Genomic DNA, 22,706 nt, shown 5'->3' on the forward strand with positions numbered 1-22,706 from the left:
TGCCTGTATAACTTGTCTCGGCAAGCAGCCTTGCCCACTCGCGTACTAGTTACACCGAGTAGATGGAGAACCGCACCTGTTATGGCACAGGATTCGTTGAGACGCAGCGTAAGACTTGAATTGTCAAGAAGGTTATTAGGCTGTGTAAAGTGAATTTCTCAGCGGTGGGGGCCTAATATAGGCCTAGTGCGATCCCCCGAGCTGAGAAAAGCAGAGCTAGGGTCTGCCTCGAGATCCGTCCAGGGATGGCTTCACTGCAAAGCTGGGTGGAGTATGTTATGCTGTTCAACGTCCCGTATCGCAAGCCGCAGATTCATGGTAGAGGGGGAGTCGTCTTCTGGTGTGCGCCACGCATCACAGAAAGTTGTAGGTGCAAGGAGAATGAGTGGTCCAAGACGTGAGCAAATAGATGTCTCTGGAGTGGGACGATCTCTCGATTGATGAGACATCTTACCACTCGCCCGTAAGACTATACAGCACAAACCGGGAGAAACAAGAAAGAGTATCGATACGAGAGTCAACCGTCGGGAAAACCCGTCAGCTTCTGCACGCCACTTAGCTGGCCGTGAGATATTCTCGACGTAAGCCGCAGCTCCATCTGCGCCGAGCCAAGGAACAGGGTGCTAGTAAGGGTTTGGGTACCATGGCTATGAGCGAGTGGGTAGTATGCCACGCAACATAGCTGATCTTGAGAAGCCTGGTCCATCAGCAGGTGGATTTAGTCCTCCGGTGCGTGCCAGGCCTTGCACTGCTCGGTCCTGTTGGGCCGCTGCGTGGACACGGTAGCCTCTGCTGCCGCACAGCATGCTTTAATCTACATGCCGTTACTAAGTCCCTTCTATATGTGGTCAAAAAAATACTAAATCCTGCTTTCTTCTGCAGCGCTGTGCACACCAAATCCCACCCCTGACATTTCCAGTTGGTGACAAAGTACCTTCATACATAGTGTGACAAAGTCCTCATCTACCTTGTGGGTACTGGCGCATGATTGGCAGATTTGGCTAGCCACCGCGCTCAGTGACTCTCCCCACAGTCTGGGATCCAGCTCCTCCTGGCTTGTCTGCATTCTGAGTTGGGGTTTGGGGGGAACCCAGGCGCCTGCCTATATCTACTGGGTTCCTAGCCCATGGCTCCCTATGGATTTAGCAGCGGTCTATAGTAGCCTTTTGTAACAGGGTGTTGACAGCTACATCCTGCTCCTAAGCTACTTCCCATTAGTTACCCTTACTCGCTACACCCTTCTTTACCTAACACCATCTACTAGATGGACCTTTACTCCGGGGTGAGTATACACTTTGTCCTCCTGTCAATCCTCCATAGCTAGTACAGGCTCTACTACTCTCAAACTCCTTGGCCGTCTTGCTCCCCAGTCTCACTCACATCACGCGTCTTCCCTCTAGCTCCTCCTGCCTGACAGGAACGTGACGACTCCTTTTTAAATCCTTAGGATGCTTCTGTATTGAAGTCTGATTAGCCTGCCCTGATTGGCTGCAGGTGTTCTAATTAAAGTAGCTATCTCCACTGCCTTCTAGACAGGTCTTAATTGGCTCCAGGTGCCTTGATTAACCTGGAGCAACTGCCATTTGGTTACCATGGTCCTAGGGGATTTGTTTAGCCTGAGGCTAACATACCTGTTTCTCAGTACTTTACCGTAGCCATCTGGCCTTGCCCCATCACACCACCTTCTAGTCCATTCATCCAATCCATACTTCTTTAACTTGCTAGCAAGAATACTGAGGGAGACCGTATCGAAAGCTTTGCTAACATCAAGACCTATCGCATCTACTGTTTTCCCCATATCCACAGTTATCTCATCAGAGAAGGCAATCATGTTGGTCAGGCATGACTTGCCCTTGGTGAATCCATATTGACTGTTCCTGATCACCTTCCTCTACTTTAAGTGCTTCAAAATGGATTCCTTGAGGACCTGCTCCATGATTTTGCCGGGGACTGAAATGAGGCTGATGGGTCTGTAGTTCCCTGGGTTCTCTTTCTTCTCTTTTTTAAAGATGGGCACTATATTTGCCTTTTCCCAATCATCCAGGACCTCCCCCGATTGCCATAAATTTTCAAAGATAATGGCCAATGGCTCTGCAATCACATCAGCCAATTCCCTCAGCACCCTTGGATGCATTAGATCTGGACCCAGGGACTTGTGCATGTCCAGCTTTCTAAACAGTCCTTAACCTGTTCTTTCACCACTGAGGGCTGCTCACCTCCTCCCCACACTATGTTGCCCAGTACAGCAGTCTGGGAGCTGACCTTGTCTGTGAAGACTGAGGCAAAAAAAGCATGGAGTATGTCAGCTTTTTCCACATCATCTGCACAAGGCTAAGACACATACCCAATGCACTAAAGAGAAATTGTTCTGCACTATCAGAAATATTTATCTGCTAGAAGAAATACTAAGCAGAAGATTCTTTTGCATTGCTCTGGTGGTTCCTCAGACCAAAGCTAAAAATTCCATAATAGTGAGGGTAATCCGAATCTCTCTCTTGGCTAATGTTCTCTTTCTTGCATTCCTCGGGGTTCTGCAAGAGCTATTGCAGAGCACATAATGGCTGCTCCAGTTCCCTACAGACAATGCAATATACTTACTTAATTGTCTGGCTTATGAAAAATATTATAGAGCCCAAACGTTATTCTATTCACTTTACTGTTGCCAAAAGTCAGGATTTCCTGATATAAAATATAATGCTGGCTGTGATACACAAGGAACAGAACACACCGGTAGCTTAATGCAATATAAAACAGTATTAGACAGATATTGGAAGTATGTTGTTCACAAAATGATTTATTAAAGCAAAGATTCTGATTGATACAGCACAGGTTCAGAATTATGGACTCTAGGAAAACTCAGAATAACTGTATTAAGGGCTAGTTTACCATACTATCCTCATTTTATCAAATTATAATGTCTTCTAGAACAGTGGACCCCAAATTGTGGGGCATGTCCCCCTAGGAGAGCATGGAGGAACATTCAGGGGGGTGCATACTGGTCCCCAGGCCAGTCCTGACATGGGGCAGGGAGCAAGCACTACCCAGCCCCTCTCTGCCTCTACTCAGCTCTGTCACCAGCTGCACTTTGCTTCACTTCCTGCTCTGCCCCCAGCCCAGCTCTGGCCCTAGATGCAGCTTCACTCCACCCCTTGTTCCACCCCAGCCCAGCTCCAACCCCAGCCACAGCTCCACTCCACCTCCACTCTGCCCTTTGCTCAGCCCAGCTCCATCCCCAGCTCCACTCTGTTCCCTGTCCAATTCCAGCCCAGCTCTGCTCTCATTCCCTCTCCACTCCCAGGCTAGCTCTGCCTCTCGCCCCAGCTCCTTTCCCATCCCCAGTTCTGCCCTCAGCTCCACCTTCAGCCCCAGCTCCTCTGCTGAGCCAGTTGTGCAGTATGGAGGGGAGGTGTGGACAGATTCCTTACTGAGGTGAGAGGAGGAGATGTGACAGGAAAATTATAGGCACCACTGTTCTAGAACAACAAAAACTGACTTCAGAAAGTGAAATTATGCAAGAATATCAATATTGTTTCAGATAGCTGAGGCACATGATACAACTGCATAACTAGATATGTTGTCATTGTTTACACAAATGAATTTAAATAAACCTATGTGTCTTATCAGAAGCCTTTTATTACTATACTGATATTTATCACAACCAAGGACTGTGGATTTCTGAGACGTTTCTAAGTTTCTTTGTGTGGCAAGCTCGTGTTCCCAAATCAAAAGATAACAGGTATATTCAAGACATGTTTTACTACTGTAGTATCAGCAAAAGTAATAAAAGTCAGTTCTGTTCCCCTTTGTTTTCAATTTAAAAATGAGGTTAACCCGTGACTGAGTGTTTTGAAAATGTATTGCCCATGGTCAGTTTTATAAAGAGATAAAATAAAATAATATTAAAAGGTTGACAACTCTTATTTTCCACACATTTCTCTATAGGAGAAGCTGGTGAATCTTTTTCAAAATACTTCAGAATTTCTTGTATTCCTTCCCAACCCCTCTATATCCCCATTACATTTAACTCCTTTCCTCCTCCTCTTCACTTTCCTACTCTTCTTTCTCTAGCCCTCCTCTCCTCCGCCCTCCTTTTTCCTCTTTCTCTCTTTCTTCTCCTTTCGACTATCTTTACTCAGGTTAGCTAGCACTTCCAAAGTAAAGGTGGGGAGGGCATTGAAGGAAAGCAACTGAGAACTGTTAGGAGGTTGTTTTGTTTGAAAAGTACTGGTATTGATCCATTAGGATACAAGTGTTACAATCTGATCTATTTTACACATCTATAGGAGCATTACGGGTAACAGTTTTTCAACTAACATTTTCCAGATTTTAAATTAAATTTTTGCAGATTTTTCTGTGGCCTCAGTATCAAAATAAACACAGACCTTGATTTGACTGCCTTTAATTAATTAATTAAATTAAATTAAATTAAATTAAATTAAATTACACTGTGGCAGTACACAAGCATTGAATCCATATCCCAGAGTATTACCTTAAATACTTGGCCATCTTTCTTCTCAATTGGTCTAACTAAATTAGTCTAACTACTATATTATACTTCATCTGAAATAATATGGGGAATTAGGAGTAGTACAAAAACATACACTTGCCTTTCAAAGCGCTCTGTCCCCAGCTGCCTTTTGGTGATATCTAGCTCAGACTCTAGCTGAGTTGTTGTATTTCTGAGCTGAGCAAAATCTCGACTCTGGATAGCACTGTAAAGTACATAAAACTGTCATTTGATTCAGAAAAAAGGGGTGATTATAACCTTCCAAATATATCAATATACACAACTGATTAGTTATCAAGGGCAGCATTAGAGTGCAGTTCACATAAACAGTTTTTCAAAGGAGTTAAATAAAAATCTAAAGGGGAAACATATTGTATGGTACAGCTGCTGAATCAAAAGCAGGCATCAGCTCTTGGACTTCTTCCATTTTTAAGAAGTTATTCAGGTGCTCTAACTGCTCAAAAATACAAGTAAATAACCAATAGATGTATATAACTCCCGAAGAGAGACAAAAATCACTTCTGCTCAGATAATCAAATAGTTTTATCTCTTGGTCATTTACTCACAGTTTATTCTCAGCCAGAGAAAGCTGCTCTTTAAGAAGCTGAATTTCAGATTCCTTTTCTTGTTTGGCTATCTGAGACTGAAATTCTTTCTCTCGGTTGGACACCAGCAAAGATTCCAGGTTTTTCATAGAGATTCTTTCATTAGCTAGTTGTTTCCTCAGGAGTTCTACTTCAGAACGAGAAGACTCCCATTCAGTCTGCAGCTGAAAGACAAAGATTTACAGGTTTTCCATTTATACCCATTTAGCTTGTTGACCATTCTTTAATAAACTGTATTAATTTAAAATTAGGATGGCTGCTGAAACCTTTCCAGGTCTCAAATGTCCAACTTTCTACTACCCAACAGTCAAAAACTCCAGTTCCCTCTCCCCTCAATAACTTTTCCAATGCAGTTCTATATAGGTCAATACAAAAATCTGCAGCACACTGAAAACTGAACGTTTGGAAACAGCATAAACTTAATATGAAATAAATGGTATAAGGCATACTGTAATATGAGCAATACTGTAGTAACAGTATTATTCATGATCACTTTAATTCACACAAATTTCCAATTTTGAATATACTTCATGCTGCCATAGAATTTCCAATTTGCTGCTGATTTTTGCAATGGAATGCTATAGAAAGTAGGGGCCCGTGTGGCAGAGTACACATAGCTTTGTGTAATGTGTATGTTAAACAGTGTGCAAAGCTACAGACAGTTTCCCAACTTCTGTCCTTCCTCCAAAAACACTTCTCAGAATCTAATATACATTCAAGTTGCTTCCTTCTTTTCTGGAACTTTTCTCTCTCCCCACAATCACTAACAGCCCTCCTACTTGATGAGCTCATGGAAGGATCCAGCAAGTCTGGTAATCTCACATTACATCTCAGACAGCTTCAGTAAGACCTAATATAGAGCGGATAGTCAGTAGGCAGACCACAGGCCTAATCCGTAGAGTCCTGCAAATCCGCAGCTATCCGCATTATATCCACAGACCATTTTTGTGAATTGTGGATTGGATGCTGATACAAATTTTGTATCTTCATAGGGATCTACTAATCTAGACTGCCAGATGCTTTTGAACAGACCCCAAAATCTTTTTATTTACTTATTATCATTATCTTTTTAAATATTATTATTTTCTCTGGAGTTTGGACCTTGACCAGAAATAATTGACTACTCCCGTCATACAGTATAAGGTTTCTCCTGCACATCATATCTGAGTGTCCACTTTGTTCTTTTGCGGGGGCCTGAAGGACATTCACCCAGCTCTCTGCTATGACAATGTGCTGGATATCAAACTTAGATATAAATTTGCAGTTGTGCTACCTACCCTCACAGATAGACAGACAGAAAGAAAGCAAGCATCCCCATCAGAAGCATCTCAGAATGTACTCCACACTTATGATATGAAAAGCCTGCAGAACATGCAAGATTTGACTAGAACTATTGACCTATAGTCCAGCAAAGAAACTACCAGACCTCACAATGTTATCTTCAAAAGGTAGCTGGTCTGTTATGGAGGAGAAGAAAGATAAAGGAGAATGCTGGAAGTCAGGAAGGAAAAGAGGAATGATTTAGTGGTGTTGGGAGGAGGGATAAAAACAAAAATAAAGAAAGGTGGAAACAGGGAATGACACAGAGGAGGAATTATACCGAAAATATTTGAGTAGTATGAATAAGTGTCCATATTCTTCAGAGCTTATCCAAACTGAAGCTTTTGAAGTTTGTCTATCACCAACTTTAACTTCACAATGCTTGTGAAAAATCAAGGCCAACAGAAACATATATAATTATCAAGCATACTAAATAACCTACTGGGCAAGACAGCCTATACTCTACATCCTACAAGAGTCAAGTTTGGGCATCTCAACATTCCTTCTGGGAAACTTCTGTGTTAGCAGCCAGCTACTCCAAAGGAAGATGACACCAGGTGTACAGATTTAAAATCCAAGGCTCACATTATCATAAGTGACTAGTGATTGTAGCTGCCTCAATTTCTGAGGTGTCCAATTTAAGACACCTCAAAGGGATCTGATTTTCACAAAGTATTGTATTTTCAGAGTATCCTCCCTCTGAAAACCTTTGGACATGTTTCAAGTCATCACCAGTCCTTTTGAAAATTTAGACCCAAGGCACCAAAAAAAATTCTCTCTCTTATAAACTGAAATGTAATTTTCACAAATAAACTGCTCTTCCAGTACATATTTTACATACCCTTTCTACTTCTTGTGCTGTAGAGTTTAGTTGCCGATTTAGTAGCTCTTTGCTAGAGTCTAATTTAATACAAAGCTCTTGTGTAGAGGTGAGATCTGCAAGAATGGAGACTTTCTCCAAATGCACATTCTGAAGCTCCTCTTCCATTTTCATAAGAGACTTGTTTATGGTAGAAATCTGTGACTTGTAGGCTTTTTCTGTTGTTAAGTGCTGCCAAAACAAATGGTCTAAGTTAAGTAACAATTTGTACTGAAAATTATTTAACACTATCCAAAAACCTGATCTGATTAGAAAACAATCCATACTGTTTTTGAGAAACTTCTTATGAAAAATGAAAAAAAAATGCACATTCTTTTGTAAAATGTCAGAATTCCTGAAAGATTCTAGAGCAAGTTTTAAAATAAACTTTTCACACCCCTTGTATCGAATAACTAAAAAAAAAACAATTTTGTTTCTGATCCTAAAGTTGTCACTGACAACTTGGAATCCCTATTTGTGGAGTGGATATCTTCAAAATTCTGCTTTCAGCCCTACATTCAGTTTCATAATAGAATCACTTATCTGAACAATAAAATAAATCCCGTCTTTCTATGTATAGAAAACAGACTGAAAAGGAAAAAAAATAATCAATGACTATTCAGATATTGTGAGTAATACTTACATTGCTGTCACTTGTAAAATGAGACACTCCTATGGAAGTGACCAAAAAAAAAATCACACCAAAGAAGCATTCCCAAGATAACAGCCACAGGTCTTCTCACTAACATCCTTGTTTAGGGCAAGCACATCCTGGTTTACCAGATATGTCCATGGGCAGTGCGTGAACCGCTGGCTCAGGGAGGCTAGCTCTCAGCCTCGCCCCTTCCGCCCGCCTGAGGCCCTGCCCCTTCCACTCCCAGAGTCCAGAGGGTCCCCCTCAGTGCAGCCAATGGCCCAGTCCTGCCCCAGGCTTGCTCCCTAGCACCAGCAAGGCACATGGCCACAGGCTCCCCAGCTTGGGAGGATGGGCAGCCCAGTCCCCTTAGTCCCAGAGTGTGGGAGGGCAGGCAGCGCGCTGTCACAGCCTCCCCATCCGGAGCACTGGGGGGCTGGAGGAGGACTGGAGCCACTGCACAAAGGGAGCAGCAGGGTGGGGCCACACCTGGCTGTTTGGGGAAGCACAGCCTCCCCCAGCCTATGCGAGCTGCCACCCATGGGTATGTCCCAATCTGAGGAGGCAGTGCCAGTGTCCTGGCCGGTTCTAGTGGAACTGAGATTTTGTCCCAGTTTTACTGGATCACCCAAACATTTGGTCCCACATTGTTAAACGTATTTAGATGTTGCTACACTCAGCATTGCAACTCCTAACTGATTCAGGAACCTAAAACTCATTTTCAAATAGGAATTAGGCACTTAGGAATCTAAATTCCATCAACAGCCTCCTAAATCAGTGGCTAACAGAATTCCAACCCATGCTACTACAAGATACAACACAGTCCAGGATTCTTCATAAAATTGTGTCTTTTATCCCACCTGTCTTTGCAGTAGAAGTAGGTATTATACCAAATCTTTAAACAATTGCAGAGTTAAGATATTGCCAGGCATTGTTTAGATTAGGGTGATTTTTTAAGATACTGTGCCACCTTACTTGCTCAATCTCTATTTCAAGGGATTCCATTCTTTCTTTCAGCCTGCGGCTCTCAGACTCTGTATTGAGGAGCATCAATCGGACAGAGCTGCAATCTCCTTCCGCTTGGTGGAATTTTGTTTCCCAGCTTTCTGCCTGTTCATTGGCTCTGTGGTAGTTCTCTGAAAGTTCACAGTTCTCTCTCTCCTAAAATACAGGATCTGATTTTTTAAACTGATCTTCTGCATTAAGTAGGACAAAATAAATATAGGAAGCATAGTATCTACAGGGATGACACAAAGAGTGCCCTTTCAGCCAAGATATCAAATAACAGATTTCTCAAGAGGCAGAATGTTTTGTATCTGCTTACATCTATCCATTAGCTGCATTTTTAAGTTAAAAGATAAAAATGAATTTCTTCAATACAGTGATATGCTTCATTCATGTTTTAAATTAAAAATTCCTGGACAGACACAAATGATTGGAATAATTCCCTATTCCTGCAGATAAATGATTTTCAACTCAGTATACTAAATCCTAGAAATACCATTAAGTTACAAGTTTTAACATTTATAGATATTATTGAAATATGCTTGGAATAGTTCATAGTGAGAAAAAAATGGGGTGAATTGTTATCACTTCATGGACTAGTGTCAGCACTATTACTAATGGGAGTTGTGTGCCCATTCTGTTGTGTACAGCACTCCCCAAAACAATGGAGACACACAGGTGATTGAGTTGAAGCATTCACAAAAGTCCCTGGACAGTGATTAGATGCTACATTTCAGTCACTATTGATCCAATCTGGTATTAAACCAATGACCTGGAGATACAAGACACCCAGTCCCTGCATCATATAGTACCCCATGTTATAAACTTTAAAAAAACCTGAACCACAAAAAACAGTAAAGTACACTTCTTCCTTGCTTGCCTAATGCAAAAGAAGTAAAACTGCAACTCAGCTTTTGTTACCTGTGTAGCTTCTTCTATCTGTCTCACCTACATACAAACACTTACTATAGATTTCAATGTGCTCCTCAATCTGGCAATATCTGAGCTTGAATCCTGCGCTTTCAACTTCATATCATCAAGCTCATTCTGACACTTCGCAAGTTTTTGGTGTAGAATCTGTGAAGAAAGATACAGTTTTTCCACACGGTTAAGACTCTTTATGCCTTTAGTTTCTTATTCCATTTTACTAGCAGGTAAATAGTGAATACTGCTTTGATGCATAGTTTTTTTTATGATTAAAAGTTGCAAAAAATTATAAACAAACATTTCAGCTGTGCAAACACACAGAAAAATATTAACATGATGATTAGACTTCTAGTTAATCTTCAGATTAACTTTTATAAAAAGTTGTAAGAGGACATTTGAATCTGTTACAAAACAATATTCTGAAAAAAACAGCTGGCTAATGTTAGACAAAAACAATGATTTATAAAAGGGTGCAGAGGTAACTGGTGCTAAAGCTCTTCAGCAAAAAGGGAGGGGAAAAGAGGTCAGCTCTTTGATAGGATTTTAAAAGGTTTTGATTTATTTGTGAGACACAGTCCAGGATGAAACTGTTCCATAGGGCAAGAGCAAAATGATTAAAGCTACAAAGCACTTCCTGCTGGTCCAATAAAAGTTAACCGATTACACAATGATGGCTTTCTTCCTTACTTTCAACTGCTTCCACAGGCATCCTGACTAATCACTGCAAAGAAAAACTTGGAGCCTTGTAAAAGTAAAAGTAGCAGCAAGCTTTGCTGTCAGTTGGTCTACACATAGAAATTACACCTATTAATAACACTAATAACACAGCTGTTTAAGAATGTCCACAGAAGGAGGGGTTGCACTAATTTAACAAAATCAATTTGGAAATATATTTAAATCGATGCAATTTCTCCCGTGGGCAGATTAGGCCTACGTTAAACCACTGCTACTTAAGAAGAGAAGAGGAAACAGGAGCCTCCTTCAGCTCCTATCTATCAAAGCTATCTAGCACAAGCAAAAATAACTTTGCAGTGAAGGGGAAGAGGAAAACACTGAATGCTGGAGATGTCTTCTCAGCCATGGAGGAAATGGAGTTCCAGAGATTCATAGCCCCTTTAAAGGAATCATTGGAAGTTTACAGGCATGAGCAAAAAGGCAAGAAAGAAGCAAGGAAAGACAAAAACAAGGCGGCAGACTTTGAGGAACAAGACAAAAGCAGGGAGGAGGAAGAGAATGATGATGAAGAAGAAGAAGAACGGATGGAGGCAGAGGAACAAAATGATGATGAAGAGGAGGATAACTGAGCTTCCTGGAGAAACAGACATGCACATAGGTTGGGCTCTCTTCCTAGGGATATAAATACTGTAAATAAAAAAAAGAATGTAAACAAGAGAAAAGAATAAAACGTTCAAGATATGAGAGAAAAGAGAACACCAAGTGACTGGGCAACATGCCCAGAACAGTGAACCAAGTTGCAGAAAAGCATCTGCAGAGCGAAGAGGACAACAGGGGAGAAGATAACCATACATGAGAGAAGCATGTGCAAGAAAGAAGAGGAGATAAAGGAACAGAACACTTGGGAGGGAAAGAAAGAAAGAGGATAGTGTAATACTTATTTTTGAAAGGACAAAACATTTGTCACCTAAAAGACAACTAAAATACCAAATACATTCTTAAATTACTTTTCCATGTAAGCAATTGGTGTAGTGGCTCCTCAAGTTACCTCTCTGTGATCCACCCTATGAAAAAAATTGAGAATCCCTGACCTAGAAACTTATTTCACACCATTTGCAGATGAGGTGTAGGAGAAAACAGGACAGACAGGACAGAGCTGAGATTAGAAACCAATCAGCAGATCTGAGTTTACTTCTTTTGCATGTAATAGCACAGAAATTACATGCAACACTTTGGGAAATATGCAATTTTACCTTTCAGCCTAGGTTTCTGTACATAGATATACCTGATTTTCCTTCTTAACTCTATGAAGTTGCTCCTGCAACCTGTCATTCTCCTGAGCTAATGATTCTCTGTCCCTGCCAGTCTGAGCAAGTTCATCATTCGTTTCATCCAGTTGTTGACGCAATCTGGTGATATCCTCCTCACAGACGCATAGAGCTTCAGTAGACTGTCTATGCAGCATATAAGACAGGATGTAATAAATATTGCAATATAACAATAATAATTAGCCTAACAAGAGCGATATATTTCCAAGGAGTGAATGAGTTCACAAATAAACATTAAACAAAAACAGTTATAAAATAGAAAGTCACATTTAATAAGGTAGTAAACTACAAATAATTTATTTGTTAACACATTTTGATTTCAGTGGCTAGTGTGATACAACAGAGCCAAAGAGCAGAAGGACCTGAAGAAAGGCTACTGGCAAATCCCCCTGCCCGAGGATGCCAAGAAAAACACTTTCTCTCTAGTTGACAACCTCTTCCAATACACCGCCCTCCCTTTCAGACTCCACGGGCCCCCACAACATTCCAAAGACTAATGGACAAATTACTACGACCCCACGCCAAGTATGCCGCTGCCTATTTGGATGACATAGTCATCCATAGCCCTGACTGAGAGACGCACTTCGGAAAATTAGAAGCAGTGCTAGATGCCCTTAGACAGATCAGCCTCACTGCCAACCCTCCCAACAGTGTGGTGGGGCTAGCCGAGTCAGATACCTCGGGTACGTAGTAGGAAGGGGCTTGTTGAAACCCCAATGGAACAAAGTAGAGGCAATACACGGTTGGCCCTGACTTGTCTTCAAAAAGCAAGTCAGAGCATTTTTAGGGATGGAGGGTACTATCGCAGATTCATCCCTCACTTTGCCACAAGAGCCTGGCCATTGATGGACCTGATAAAAGCTCATGGCCCAGATATTGTAAAGTGGACTGATGTGGCAGAAGAAGCATTCACAGATTTTAAGGATGACCCTTTACAGTCATCCAGTGCTCATAGCCCCAGACTTCGAGAAGGAATTCCTCCTACAGATGGATGCCTTGGATGTAGAGCTAGGGGCCATCCTTTCACAGATGGTGCGGAGGATGAGCACCCAATCCTGCACCCCAGCCAGAAACTCCTCCCCAGGGAGCAACAGTAAGCCATCGTCGTAAAGGAATGTCTGGCGGTTAAATGAGCTATGAAGACTCTCTGATACTACCTACTGAGGCGGCGGTTCACCCAAGTGACGCACCACGCCCCGCTCCAGTGGATGCACAAAAACAAGGAGAAGAATGCAAGAGTGACTAGATGGTTCCTATCCCTGCAACCCTTCCATTTCCAGGTAAAGCATAGGCCTGAAAGCCAACACAGCAACACTGATGGCCTTTTGTGACAGCATTGCCTCTCATCCTGAGTAGCCCAAAACCGTGGTGTTGAGCTGGGGAGGAGGGTATGTCATACAACTGGGCCAGAAGGCAACAGGACAGTGATAGATGGGAGGTCCCAGGATGATCAGAGCCTTAATTCCTGTGTACTGAGGCATAGGTGCCAACTCCGTGGGTGCTCCGGGGCTGAAGCACCCACAGGGAAAAATTCCCCACCCTAGCTCACCTGCACCTCCTCCCCTGAGCGTGCCGCATCCCTGCTTCTCCCCCTAGCTCCAAGTGCTTGCTGCCGAGAAACAACTGTTTCACACGGCAAGCACTGGGAGGGAGGGAAGGAGCAGGAATGCAGAGCGCTCAGGGGAAGAGGCGGGGAAGAGGCAAGGCCAGGGCAGGGATTTCAGGAAGGAGTCCAACAGGGCAGGGAGGGGGCAGAGACTTTGGGGAATAGGTTGGAATGGGGGCAGGGCAGGGGTGGGGATGGAGTCAGGCAGTGGCTCGAGCACCCACCAGCGCCGGGAAAAGTTGGTGCCTATGGACTGAGGAGAGGTTACTACAGGTTAATTAGAGCATCTGGAGCCAAATAAGACCCTGCCAGAAGCCTAATAAAAACCCCTGCTTCAGTCAGATGAGAGAGGGGAAGAGCTGACTGTAGTTTGAAGGAGTACTGTTGTTGACCAGAGGATCAGAGCACCAGGGGAAGAGAAACCCTGCTCAAGCAGAGCAGGGGAATTCCCCAGGCGCAGAGGACCGAGAGAAACCTTACCCAAGGGGAGAGAAGTCGGGAAGTCTGAGAAGCTGAAGGGGAAAGTACAGGAGCTAGCCCAGGAGAAAGAATTATAGCTTCAAGTGCTTAGTCACTGTCCATAGGGCCCTTGGGCTGGGACCCGGAGTAGAGGGTGGGCCCGAGTCCCTTCCCTCCTCCCCCATCAGGGCACTAGTGGAACCATCGACACCCAAGAATAGAGGCAAGAGGTGGCGCCCTGACCCATCATGCAAAGAAAAAGCATGGGACCCACCATAATAGCATTTGCCACACTAGGCTAACAATGCAATATTTTCACGGATTTTATAGTAGTCAGACTATGATGCTGTAATTGGAATCTGAGACTTACTTTGATGATTGCTCCATCTCAGAAATGAGATCCTTCAAACCTGAAATGGTCTCTTCCTTGAAAAGAGATTAAAAAGTTCAGTAAACCTGTTTCTCCCCAGTTAATAAATGAAAAGGATTGAGCAAAATCAGAAATACTGCTTTTCTTCTGGCTCAGATAGCTCTTCAGTATTTCAGTGCTTGATGTAATTGTCTACATTGAAACTCATTCTGTTTTTGCAAAACTTCACCATGCATTTTACAGAGAATCACTATGCCAATAGTATACAGTACTTTGACTTGGCCAGGACTTGTAAAAGTCTAATCACCTACTTGCCACTGGAGAGTGGAGGAACCAATAATATTAACTTCTGCAGAACCTAAACTTTCATTTTCATTTTTAGAACTTACATTTCTTCATCCTCCATGGTTACAAAGATAATCTCCTGAATGTGAACCAAATGTTAGCAGACACAGTGCTGTCTTCCTAAGACTGCTGACAATTAGCTCTATCTTCTCATAGCTTTCCTATAGTGCAGCTAAATGAAAACTAACTAGAGTGTCAGCTTTTACTGCTGCCATTTAATTCTGCTGACAGCCTGGAAACCAGGGATACCAGCAAGAATCAAATCAATTTCATTCTGCTGCAGAAAGAGGAGGCTGGGAAAGAGGACCCAAAACTGGATGGATACACTTTCCCATATTGGAGCAAAACATGATGACCTTGCATGCTGATTCACTGGTACAAATTCATTGATGATTCAGGGGCCTCATTCTCTTCAAAGAGAAACAATTCTTAAATGAACAATTCTTTTTCATAAAGCTTTAATGTCAGGAAAGTTGTTACTTTGAAGAATGGTCCGTAAGCTAACAGCATAGGCACTGAACATTCTTAAAATGATTTAGTTAAAACTGGTGCAAATCCCTGTGTAGACAACTTTATTATACTTTAAGAGTGATTTATTTCAGTTTAGGTTAAACTGATGCCAAATCAACTTAAACTAAACTGAACACTTCAAAACTGAAATAAGAGTGTCCACATAGAGGTCTGCACCAGTTTTAATTAAATCAGTTTACATTCATACCTTAAATTAAACCAGTGCAACCTTCTCATGTAGACAAGCCCTTAGGGTGCAAAGGATTTTGTTATTCAGAGCCAACTGCAATAAAAGAGGGCAGTGCAATTTTGGGCTGAATAAACAAAGGCACAATTCACGGGAGAGGGAAGAAATAGACCCTTTCTATATGGGTCTGGTATAAACAAAGCAGGAATTAAGTGTTCAGTTAGTCAATCATCTTTTTGGGGGGAGGGATAGCTCAGTGGTTTGAACACTGGCCTGCTAAACCCAGGGTTATGAGTTCAATCCTTGAGGGGGCCACTTAGGGATCTGGGGCAAAATCAGTACTTGGTCCTACTAGTGAAGGCAGAGGGTGGGATTCAATGACCTTTCAGAGTCCCTTCCAGTTCTATGAGATATCTATATCTCCATATATTTAAGTGTCCAGAACAGGAGGGAGTTTAGAAGAGAGCAATAAAACAATCATGGTGCTGGAAAGAGTTAGAAGGAAAGTTTAAGAAAGATAAATATGTAACACTTGGTTATGGAAAGGTGAGGGTATGTGATTGTAGTTCATACATACTCATGTGAGCTTTACCTGAGACTAGTATTGCTAAAAGTAACAGTGTAGAGGCAGTAGTATGGGTTTCATTGCCCCACCTGGAAGAGAAGGTTACTCACCTTGTGCAGTAACTGAGGTTCTTCAAGATGTGAGTCCCTGTGGGTGCTCCACTTTAGGTGATTGTGTGCCCTGAACCTATAGGTGAAGAATTTCAACAGCAGTACCTGCGCCCATACGCTTTCCCTGTCTCACGCCTGCAATGGCAATTATCCCTAGTGCTGTGCAGCTTCCCCACCTCCATCCAGTTCTTTCTCTGTCGCAGACGACTTACAACTCTGAAGTATAGGGGAGGGTAGTGGAGCACCTACAGAGACTCACATCTGGAATAACCTCAGTTACTGCACCATGTGAGCAATCCTCCCCCCCTCCACCTCCTGAGTGGAGTCCCTGTGGGTGCTGCATTTTAGGTGACTGTAGAGCAGTGCCCCTCGCGGAAAGGAGGGGCTTCAGAATTAGGTCTGAATGGACGATAAGACAACATGGAGTGTGTTCTAACACATGAGGGGGGTTATAGGTCATGTTGTTGGTAACAGAGCTGAATGCAATCTGAAATCCATCTGAAAGTCTGTGCTTAGAGACGGGTTTGTCTTTGGAGCGGTCCACGGTGGAGAGGAACAATCTAGGAGTTTTCCTGAACAATTTGATCCATTCAAGATAAAGGACTAGTGCCCTTCTGATGTCCAGAGCATGGAAAATTACTTCTTGCCTGTCCTTGTGAGGTTTAGGGAAGAACATGGGAAGATGGATAGGTTGATTGATGTGGAAGGAAGAAGGGACTTTCAGCATAAATTTGCGGTGAGGCCACTGACCTTGTTTTTGGAAAAAACTATATAGGGGGGTCTATACATAAGAGCACCAGTTTCTCCCACATCCCACAGACATGATGGCGACTAGGAAGGCTACCTTCAAGGAAAGACGTAGAAGAGAACGCATGGCCAAAGGTTCGAATGGGGCAATTGTGAGAGATCGAAGCACTAAAGTCAGGTCCTGTGGGTACACTGGAGCTCTGGATAGAGGTTGCATACTCCCTGGAGGAACCTTTTGGTAATTGGATGAGCAAAGACTGAAACGCCGTACACTTTGTCATGGAATGTTGTAATGGCTGCCAGATGCACCTGCAGAGAAATCATTAAAAGGCCGGCTTTCTTAAGGTAGAGCATGTATTCCAGGACCACTGGTATGGTAGAGGTGGTGGTGCTGATTTGTTTATTTAGGCATCACATGTGGAATCTCTTCTGTTTGTGGAGGTAAGGAGCCTGTGTAGTGGGCCTTCTGCTGTTTAGCCAGTTGTCTTTAATGTCCTCAGAACAAGTTATCTCCTCGCCCTGGAATCATTGATGAGCCAGGCTGTGAGATGGAGCGACCCCAGGTTTGGATGCAGAGTCTGATCCGTGTCCTGAGAGAGGACATTTGGAAGAAGTAGGAAGAGATGTGGCGAGGGGGGGCAGGATGACATCTGTTTCAGGTATGGGTAGCAGGTTTGTCTGGGCCATGCTGGTGCTATCAGGATGACTTTGGGTTGATTGATTCTGATCTTGTGCAGGACCCTGGACAGCAATGGGGCAAGAGGAAAAGCATACAGGACGGGTGCATGCCATGAAATGAAAAATGCGTTGCCGCTGGATCCTGATCCCAGTCCCACTCTGGAGGAAAAAGCTGGACATTGGTTGTTTGTTTTTTTGTGGCAAACAGGTCTATTGCGGGGAACTCCCATAGCTGAAATATGACTGGATCATGCAGGTGTTGATTTCCCACTTGTGGTCATTCGAGAACCTTCAACTTATTGTGTCGCCATGATATTCTGAGACCAAGGCAGGGAGGTGGTTGATATGGTGACATTGTGTTGTATGCACCATGTCCAGAATTTTATGGCCTCCGTACATAGGAAGTGGGATCTCCCTCCTCCCCCTTTATGTGGAACATGCAGGTTACATTGTCCGTCATGATCTGTCTGTTTTTGTCTTTGATCAGCGGCATGGAGTGTGCACAGGCATTGTGAACTGCGCATAATTCCAGTACATTCATGTGGACTGTTGATTTGGAAGGAGACCATCTTCTCTGTACTGAGAGCTTGTGTCGGTGGGCACCCCCACCTCAGTAGAGAGGCATGCATTGTGATTATCAATTCGAGAGGAGGCTGAAGGAAAGGGACACCTGTGTAGATGTTGTGCGGGTGAGTCCACCGTTGTAGCGAGTCCTTAACCTTCATTGGCATACTCAGAATTTTATTCAAATTGTGTTTGTGTGCCGTGAACACTGCCTTGAGTCAACTCTGCAAGCAGTGCATGTGCAGCCTGGCATGTTTCACCACGTATGTGGTCGCCACCATGTGACCTAGTAGCTGAAGACCGGTCCTGGCAAATATCCTTGGGCTGTGCAATGAGGTATTGATGAGATTCGTTAGAGTGGCGAATCTCTGAAAAGGTAATGATGCAGGTGTTTATAGAGAAATTAGGTGCACGATGATAAAGTCCAGTTTCTGGACTGGCATTAATGTGGACTTTTGAACATTTATTTGTAGACCGAGACTGGTGAAGAGCAACATTGTCTGGTGCGTGGCTGCAACGGCTTCTGCTCAAGTGTGAGTCTTGATTAGACAGTCATCTAAGTAGCGGTATATCATGACCCTGTGCTTGCGAAGGTGAGTTGCTGCCATAGCAAGGACTTTGGAAAATGCCCAGAGAGCCATGGAGAGGCCAAAGGATAGTACTGTATATTGGAAATGGTCCTGTCCCAGTATGAACCAAAGAAATTTCCTGTGTGTAGGGCGTATAGTAATGTAAAAATATGCATCTTGCAAACCAATCCCCTTGCTCCAGTGCTGGGATGATTGTAGCTAACGTAACCATCCTGAATCGTTATGTTCTGACTAATTTATTTAGCTTCCTGAGGTTGACGATGGGTCTCCATCATTCAGACTTCTTTCAGGTTAAAAAGTAATGGGAATAGAAGCCCTTCCCTCTGTGATGTACCAAAACTGGCTCTACCACGCCTATTTGTAGGAGATGCTCCACTTCCTGTCTCAGGAGGGGCTCATAATAGGGGTCCCTGAAGAAGGATGGGGAGGCAGGGTGGGTAGAAGAGATGAAAAGGAACTGGATGGCATAGCCAGTCTTGATGATTTCCAGTACACATCTGCTGGAGGTGATGGTTCACCAGTTTGGATAGAATGGTGTTAGACAATTGATAAAGGGATCGTTGATGGGAGGTAGCGTTGGCAGCAAAAGTTGGGGGAGGTCTGGTAAGCCCTTGACCAAACCTTCAAATCTGCTGTTTAGAGGTTGATTGTTAATCTGTGGTGGTTTAGGAGAAGCTTAGTCTGCGTCTGGATAGTCTCTGTCTGTGCCTCTGGTTATTGTATTGTCTCAGTTGCTGTGTGCATGGGCCCTGTCTGGGGCACTGTGATGTATAATACCTGCCTTGTTTGCGTTTTGTTGCAGCTGTACAGACGCCAAGAGACCTGATCATGGCCCTCAAGTCTTTCAACAAATGGAGCAACTTGTCGGTCTTGGCGGCAAACTGTTTTGGACTCTTGAACAGAAGGTTCTCTACAGAGACTTGGACCTTCCTAGGGAAGGGTGACAGATGAAGTCAAGAGGCTTGGTGCATTACTTTGGTGGTGGTGATGGTCCTTGCTGCTGTGTCAGCAGAGTCCAAAAGAGGCTTGGAGGGCAGTTCGAGCTAAGAGGTGGCTCTCAGAAATGAACGATGTAAACTGCTCTCTTTTGTTGTCTAGTATGTAGTCAATAAAGTCAGAAAATTTGGAATCGTTTATATGTTCATACTTTGCCATAGGGCTTCATAATTGGCAATCCAGAAGTGGTGTCGCTGATGAATATGCCTTGTGACCAAGCAAGTCCAGACTTTTCCACTCTTTATCATAAGGGGTGGTTCTAGAGTAATGCTCTTTGCCCCACTCATTAACTGCATTGATTGCCAATGAATTGGTCTGAGGGTGTATGAATAGAAATTCCATCCCTTTTGAAGGGATGTAATATTTTTTGTCCACTCTCTTACATGTGGCTGGGATGGTAGCAACAATCTGCCAGATATTTGTGGTGGGTTCCATGATTGCTGAGTTAATCAAAAGGGCAATCTTGAAGGAGGTGGACATGTGGAGTATGTCCAAGAGCTCGTGATGTGACTCAGACCTCCTCTAGGGTTATCTGGAGCATCGTCGCTATTCTTTTGAAGAGCTCCTGGAAATTCCTGAAATCATCTCCAGCAATAGGCATAAGGGGCATAACAGTCTTATCTGGTGAGAATGAAGTGCAGGTGGCAGGAGCTGCCTCCTGAGCTAAAACTTCTTCTGTCTCCTCAAGGCTCTGTTCGGGAGGGGCAGCTGGTGGCACCGTGGAGCTTGGTGAAGAGTGCCTATGTACCTCTGCAGGCCCACTTAGGGGTTTGGGTAACACTGTCTATAAGCTGCCCCTGGGTCCCAGAATGCCCATTGAGGTGGTAAGGGCATAGGTGGGGGCCCCAAGGGGTGACCATACGACCCATGCAATTCAGACCCTGGTGGAGGCTTAGAACACTCCTGATGTGCGGACTGAACTCTGCTTGCATACGTGAAGAGTGTTGGGAGGAGAAAGCCTCCCCCTTCCTCATCTACATCCTCCTCACTAGAGAAAGGAGAAGCAGCTCTAGTTGGCAGAGTGAGCAGTAGTGAAAGTACCAAAGCAGTATCGGAACTGAGGAGAGGTGATTCCGGTACCGGGGCAATTTTCAGGTCCTTCAGAGCAAGAAACTGTTGAGGCTGTGGTACCATTTGAGGTACTTGTGTGAAAGGTGATAAAGAGAACTGCTGTGATACTAGGGGACCTTGTGGTACCAGTAGGAAAGGAGCTGACAGACAGTGTGCCAAGGACGGTGTGGCAATGTGTGGTGCAGTGTCTGTGCTATTCAATATATGGCCAGCAGGTGGTGCTGTTGCCTTTTATACTGCAGAGTCGCTCCATACAGAGCACTTTTCCAGTAATGCTGTTGCCGAGGTAGAGGAGGCGGCCTTCTGCCTGCCCTTCTTAGAGCCTGCCCTCTTAGGGTTTGCAGCTGTGACGGTACCACCGGTACCGGGAGGGCCACCCAGAGGATTCAGGGGGCCTGGGGCAGGGCCGGGTGTTCGGCAGCAACTCAGCAGCGGGTCCCTCGTGGAAGGAAGGACCCGCCACGGAATTGCTGCCAAAGAATGAAGCGGCGGTGGTAGAGCAGCCTACGTGCAACCGATTGCGGCTCTCCCCACCCGCCACTTGCGGCGCTTGTACTCACTGGGCGGCGCGCTGAGGCTTCGGCAGCACTTCAGCGGCGGGTCTTTCACTTGCTCCGAGCCTTGCGCTGCACGGAAGGACCCGCCGCTGAAGACCTCGAATGAGTGAAGGACCCACCGCGGAAGTGCCGCCGAAAACCCGGAGCGGCTCGCGGGGCCCCTGTGGGGCCTGGGGCAAATTGCCCCACTTGCCCCCCGCGGGCGGCCCTGGGTACCGGAGGTCCCTGCTGACTCAAAGGTACTACGCTACGAGGTGATTGGTAGCGATCTAGTGGACAGAAGCAGGGAATGTGCCTTCTTTGACGTGGTCTGGGTAGGGTTTGTGTTAGTTCTCCTCTTTCCAAGTACTTTAGGAGACAGAGGGTCTGTCGGAAGCCACCTATGGTGATAGGGCGGCAGGAAAAGTTTGCTAGCTCGGGCCTGAGTGATTTCTCCAATAGGCTAAATTTCAGTTTAAGGTCCCTCACTTTCCTAGTCCATGTCTTAAGATTGTGGACTGGCAATAGGTGGACTTCTGGGGCACATGAGTTTCTCCCAGGCACCGAACACATTGCAAGTGTCTGTCAGAAAGCAGAATTGCCTCACAACAGGAAGAGGCAGCGTTTAAAGCCAAGTGACCCTGGCATTCTGAGGAAAATTAATGTCCCTCAAGGGGACTAAAGGAAAAAAAGTTGTTGATTTTTTTTTGAATCGGGAGAAAAAGAAATAAAAGGTTCTAAACCAACTCATCTAACTGCACTAAACTACCTGACTAAACTAAATCTGATATAAAGCGAGTGCACACGCTGCTGGAGCTCGGACTCAGACCATGGGAGATTGAGAAGGAACGGGGGTGGGGGAAGAGCCACATATCACTAGTTAATTGCCGCTGCAGGTGTGAGGCAAGGAGAGCACATGTGTGTCTCAGCCAGGTAGTGCTGTCGAAATTCTCTGACTAGAGTCGCAGGGCGCACAATCACCTAAAGTCGAGCACCAACAGGGACTCCACTCGAAAAAGAATTCTGGGTACCTACTGGCATTTCTGACACATCCTCACTGCTACTTTTAGCAATGCTAGCATGAGTATATCTACCTGGGTTGCAATCACACCTTGGACTGCAGTAAAGACACACCCCAAGGGGAGATGTTGAATGCTTGAGCCCTGTGAAGGGCCCATTTGTACTACAAACTGGAAATATCCTGTAACCATTTCAAGGGATAATGAAGTTGTAACTACATCCCCAATGTGGTTGTATTTGTTACATAAATATGCCCTAGAAGAGAAAATTAAGTCTGAATTTCAAGAAAAAGTTTCTGAATGTGAAACTTATTAGCCTGTTAAGTTTAGTCTGCTTCAACCAAGGAAAGTGGTGAAAATCCCATCTCTTGGCATTTTTAAAATTACACTGTATAAAACACTAAGAATAGGGAGCTCAACACTGGCGTAACTCAGTTACTATTGAAGTCAATGGGAATTTTTTATGGACTTTAATGGGAGCAGAATTTAGCTA

General features: G+C 44.2%; 1 protein-coding gene across 3 annotated transcripts in view; it reads right to left on the bottom strand.

Annotated features, from left to right (window-relative positions):
- The window catches only part of TSGA10 (testis specific 10), a 79,000-nt gene that overhangs the window by 22,103 nt on the left and 34,191 nt on the right, over nucleotides 1-22,706 (bottom strand). For all 3 annotated transcript variants that reach the window (XM_032765397.2, XM_032765393.2, XM_075061066.1), the window contains 7 exons: nucleotides 14,296-14,351; nucleotides 11,818-11,986; nucleotides 9,897-10,007; nucleotides 8,901-9,086; nucleotides 7,274-7,483; nucleotides 5,074-5,276; nucleotides 4,608-4,712 (listed from right to left, as the gene is read on the bottom strand). In XM_032765397.2, the coding sequence (XP_032621288.1) occupies nucleotides 4,608-4,712; nucleotides 5,074-5,276; nucleotides 7,274-7,483; nucleotides 8,901-9,086; nucleotides 9,897-10,007; nucleotides 11,818-11,986; nucleotides 14,296-14,351 (1,040 nt within the window). The remainder of the gene's footprint in view (nucleotides 1-4,607; nucleotides 4,713-5,073; nucleotides 5,277-7,273; nucleotides 7,484-8,900; nucleotides 9,087-9,896; nucleotides 10,008-11,817; nucleotides 11,987-14,295; nucleotides 14,352-22,706) is intronic.

Source organism: Chelonoidis abingdonii, chromosome 1 (assembly GCF_003597395.2).
Source record: "Chelonoidis abingdonii isolate Lonesome George chromosome 1, CheloAbing_2.0, whole genome shotgun sequence".
Lineage (NCBI taxonomy): Eukaryota > Metazoa > Chordata > Testudines > Testudinidae > Chelonoidis > Chelonoidis abingdonii.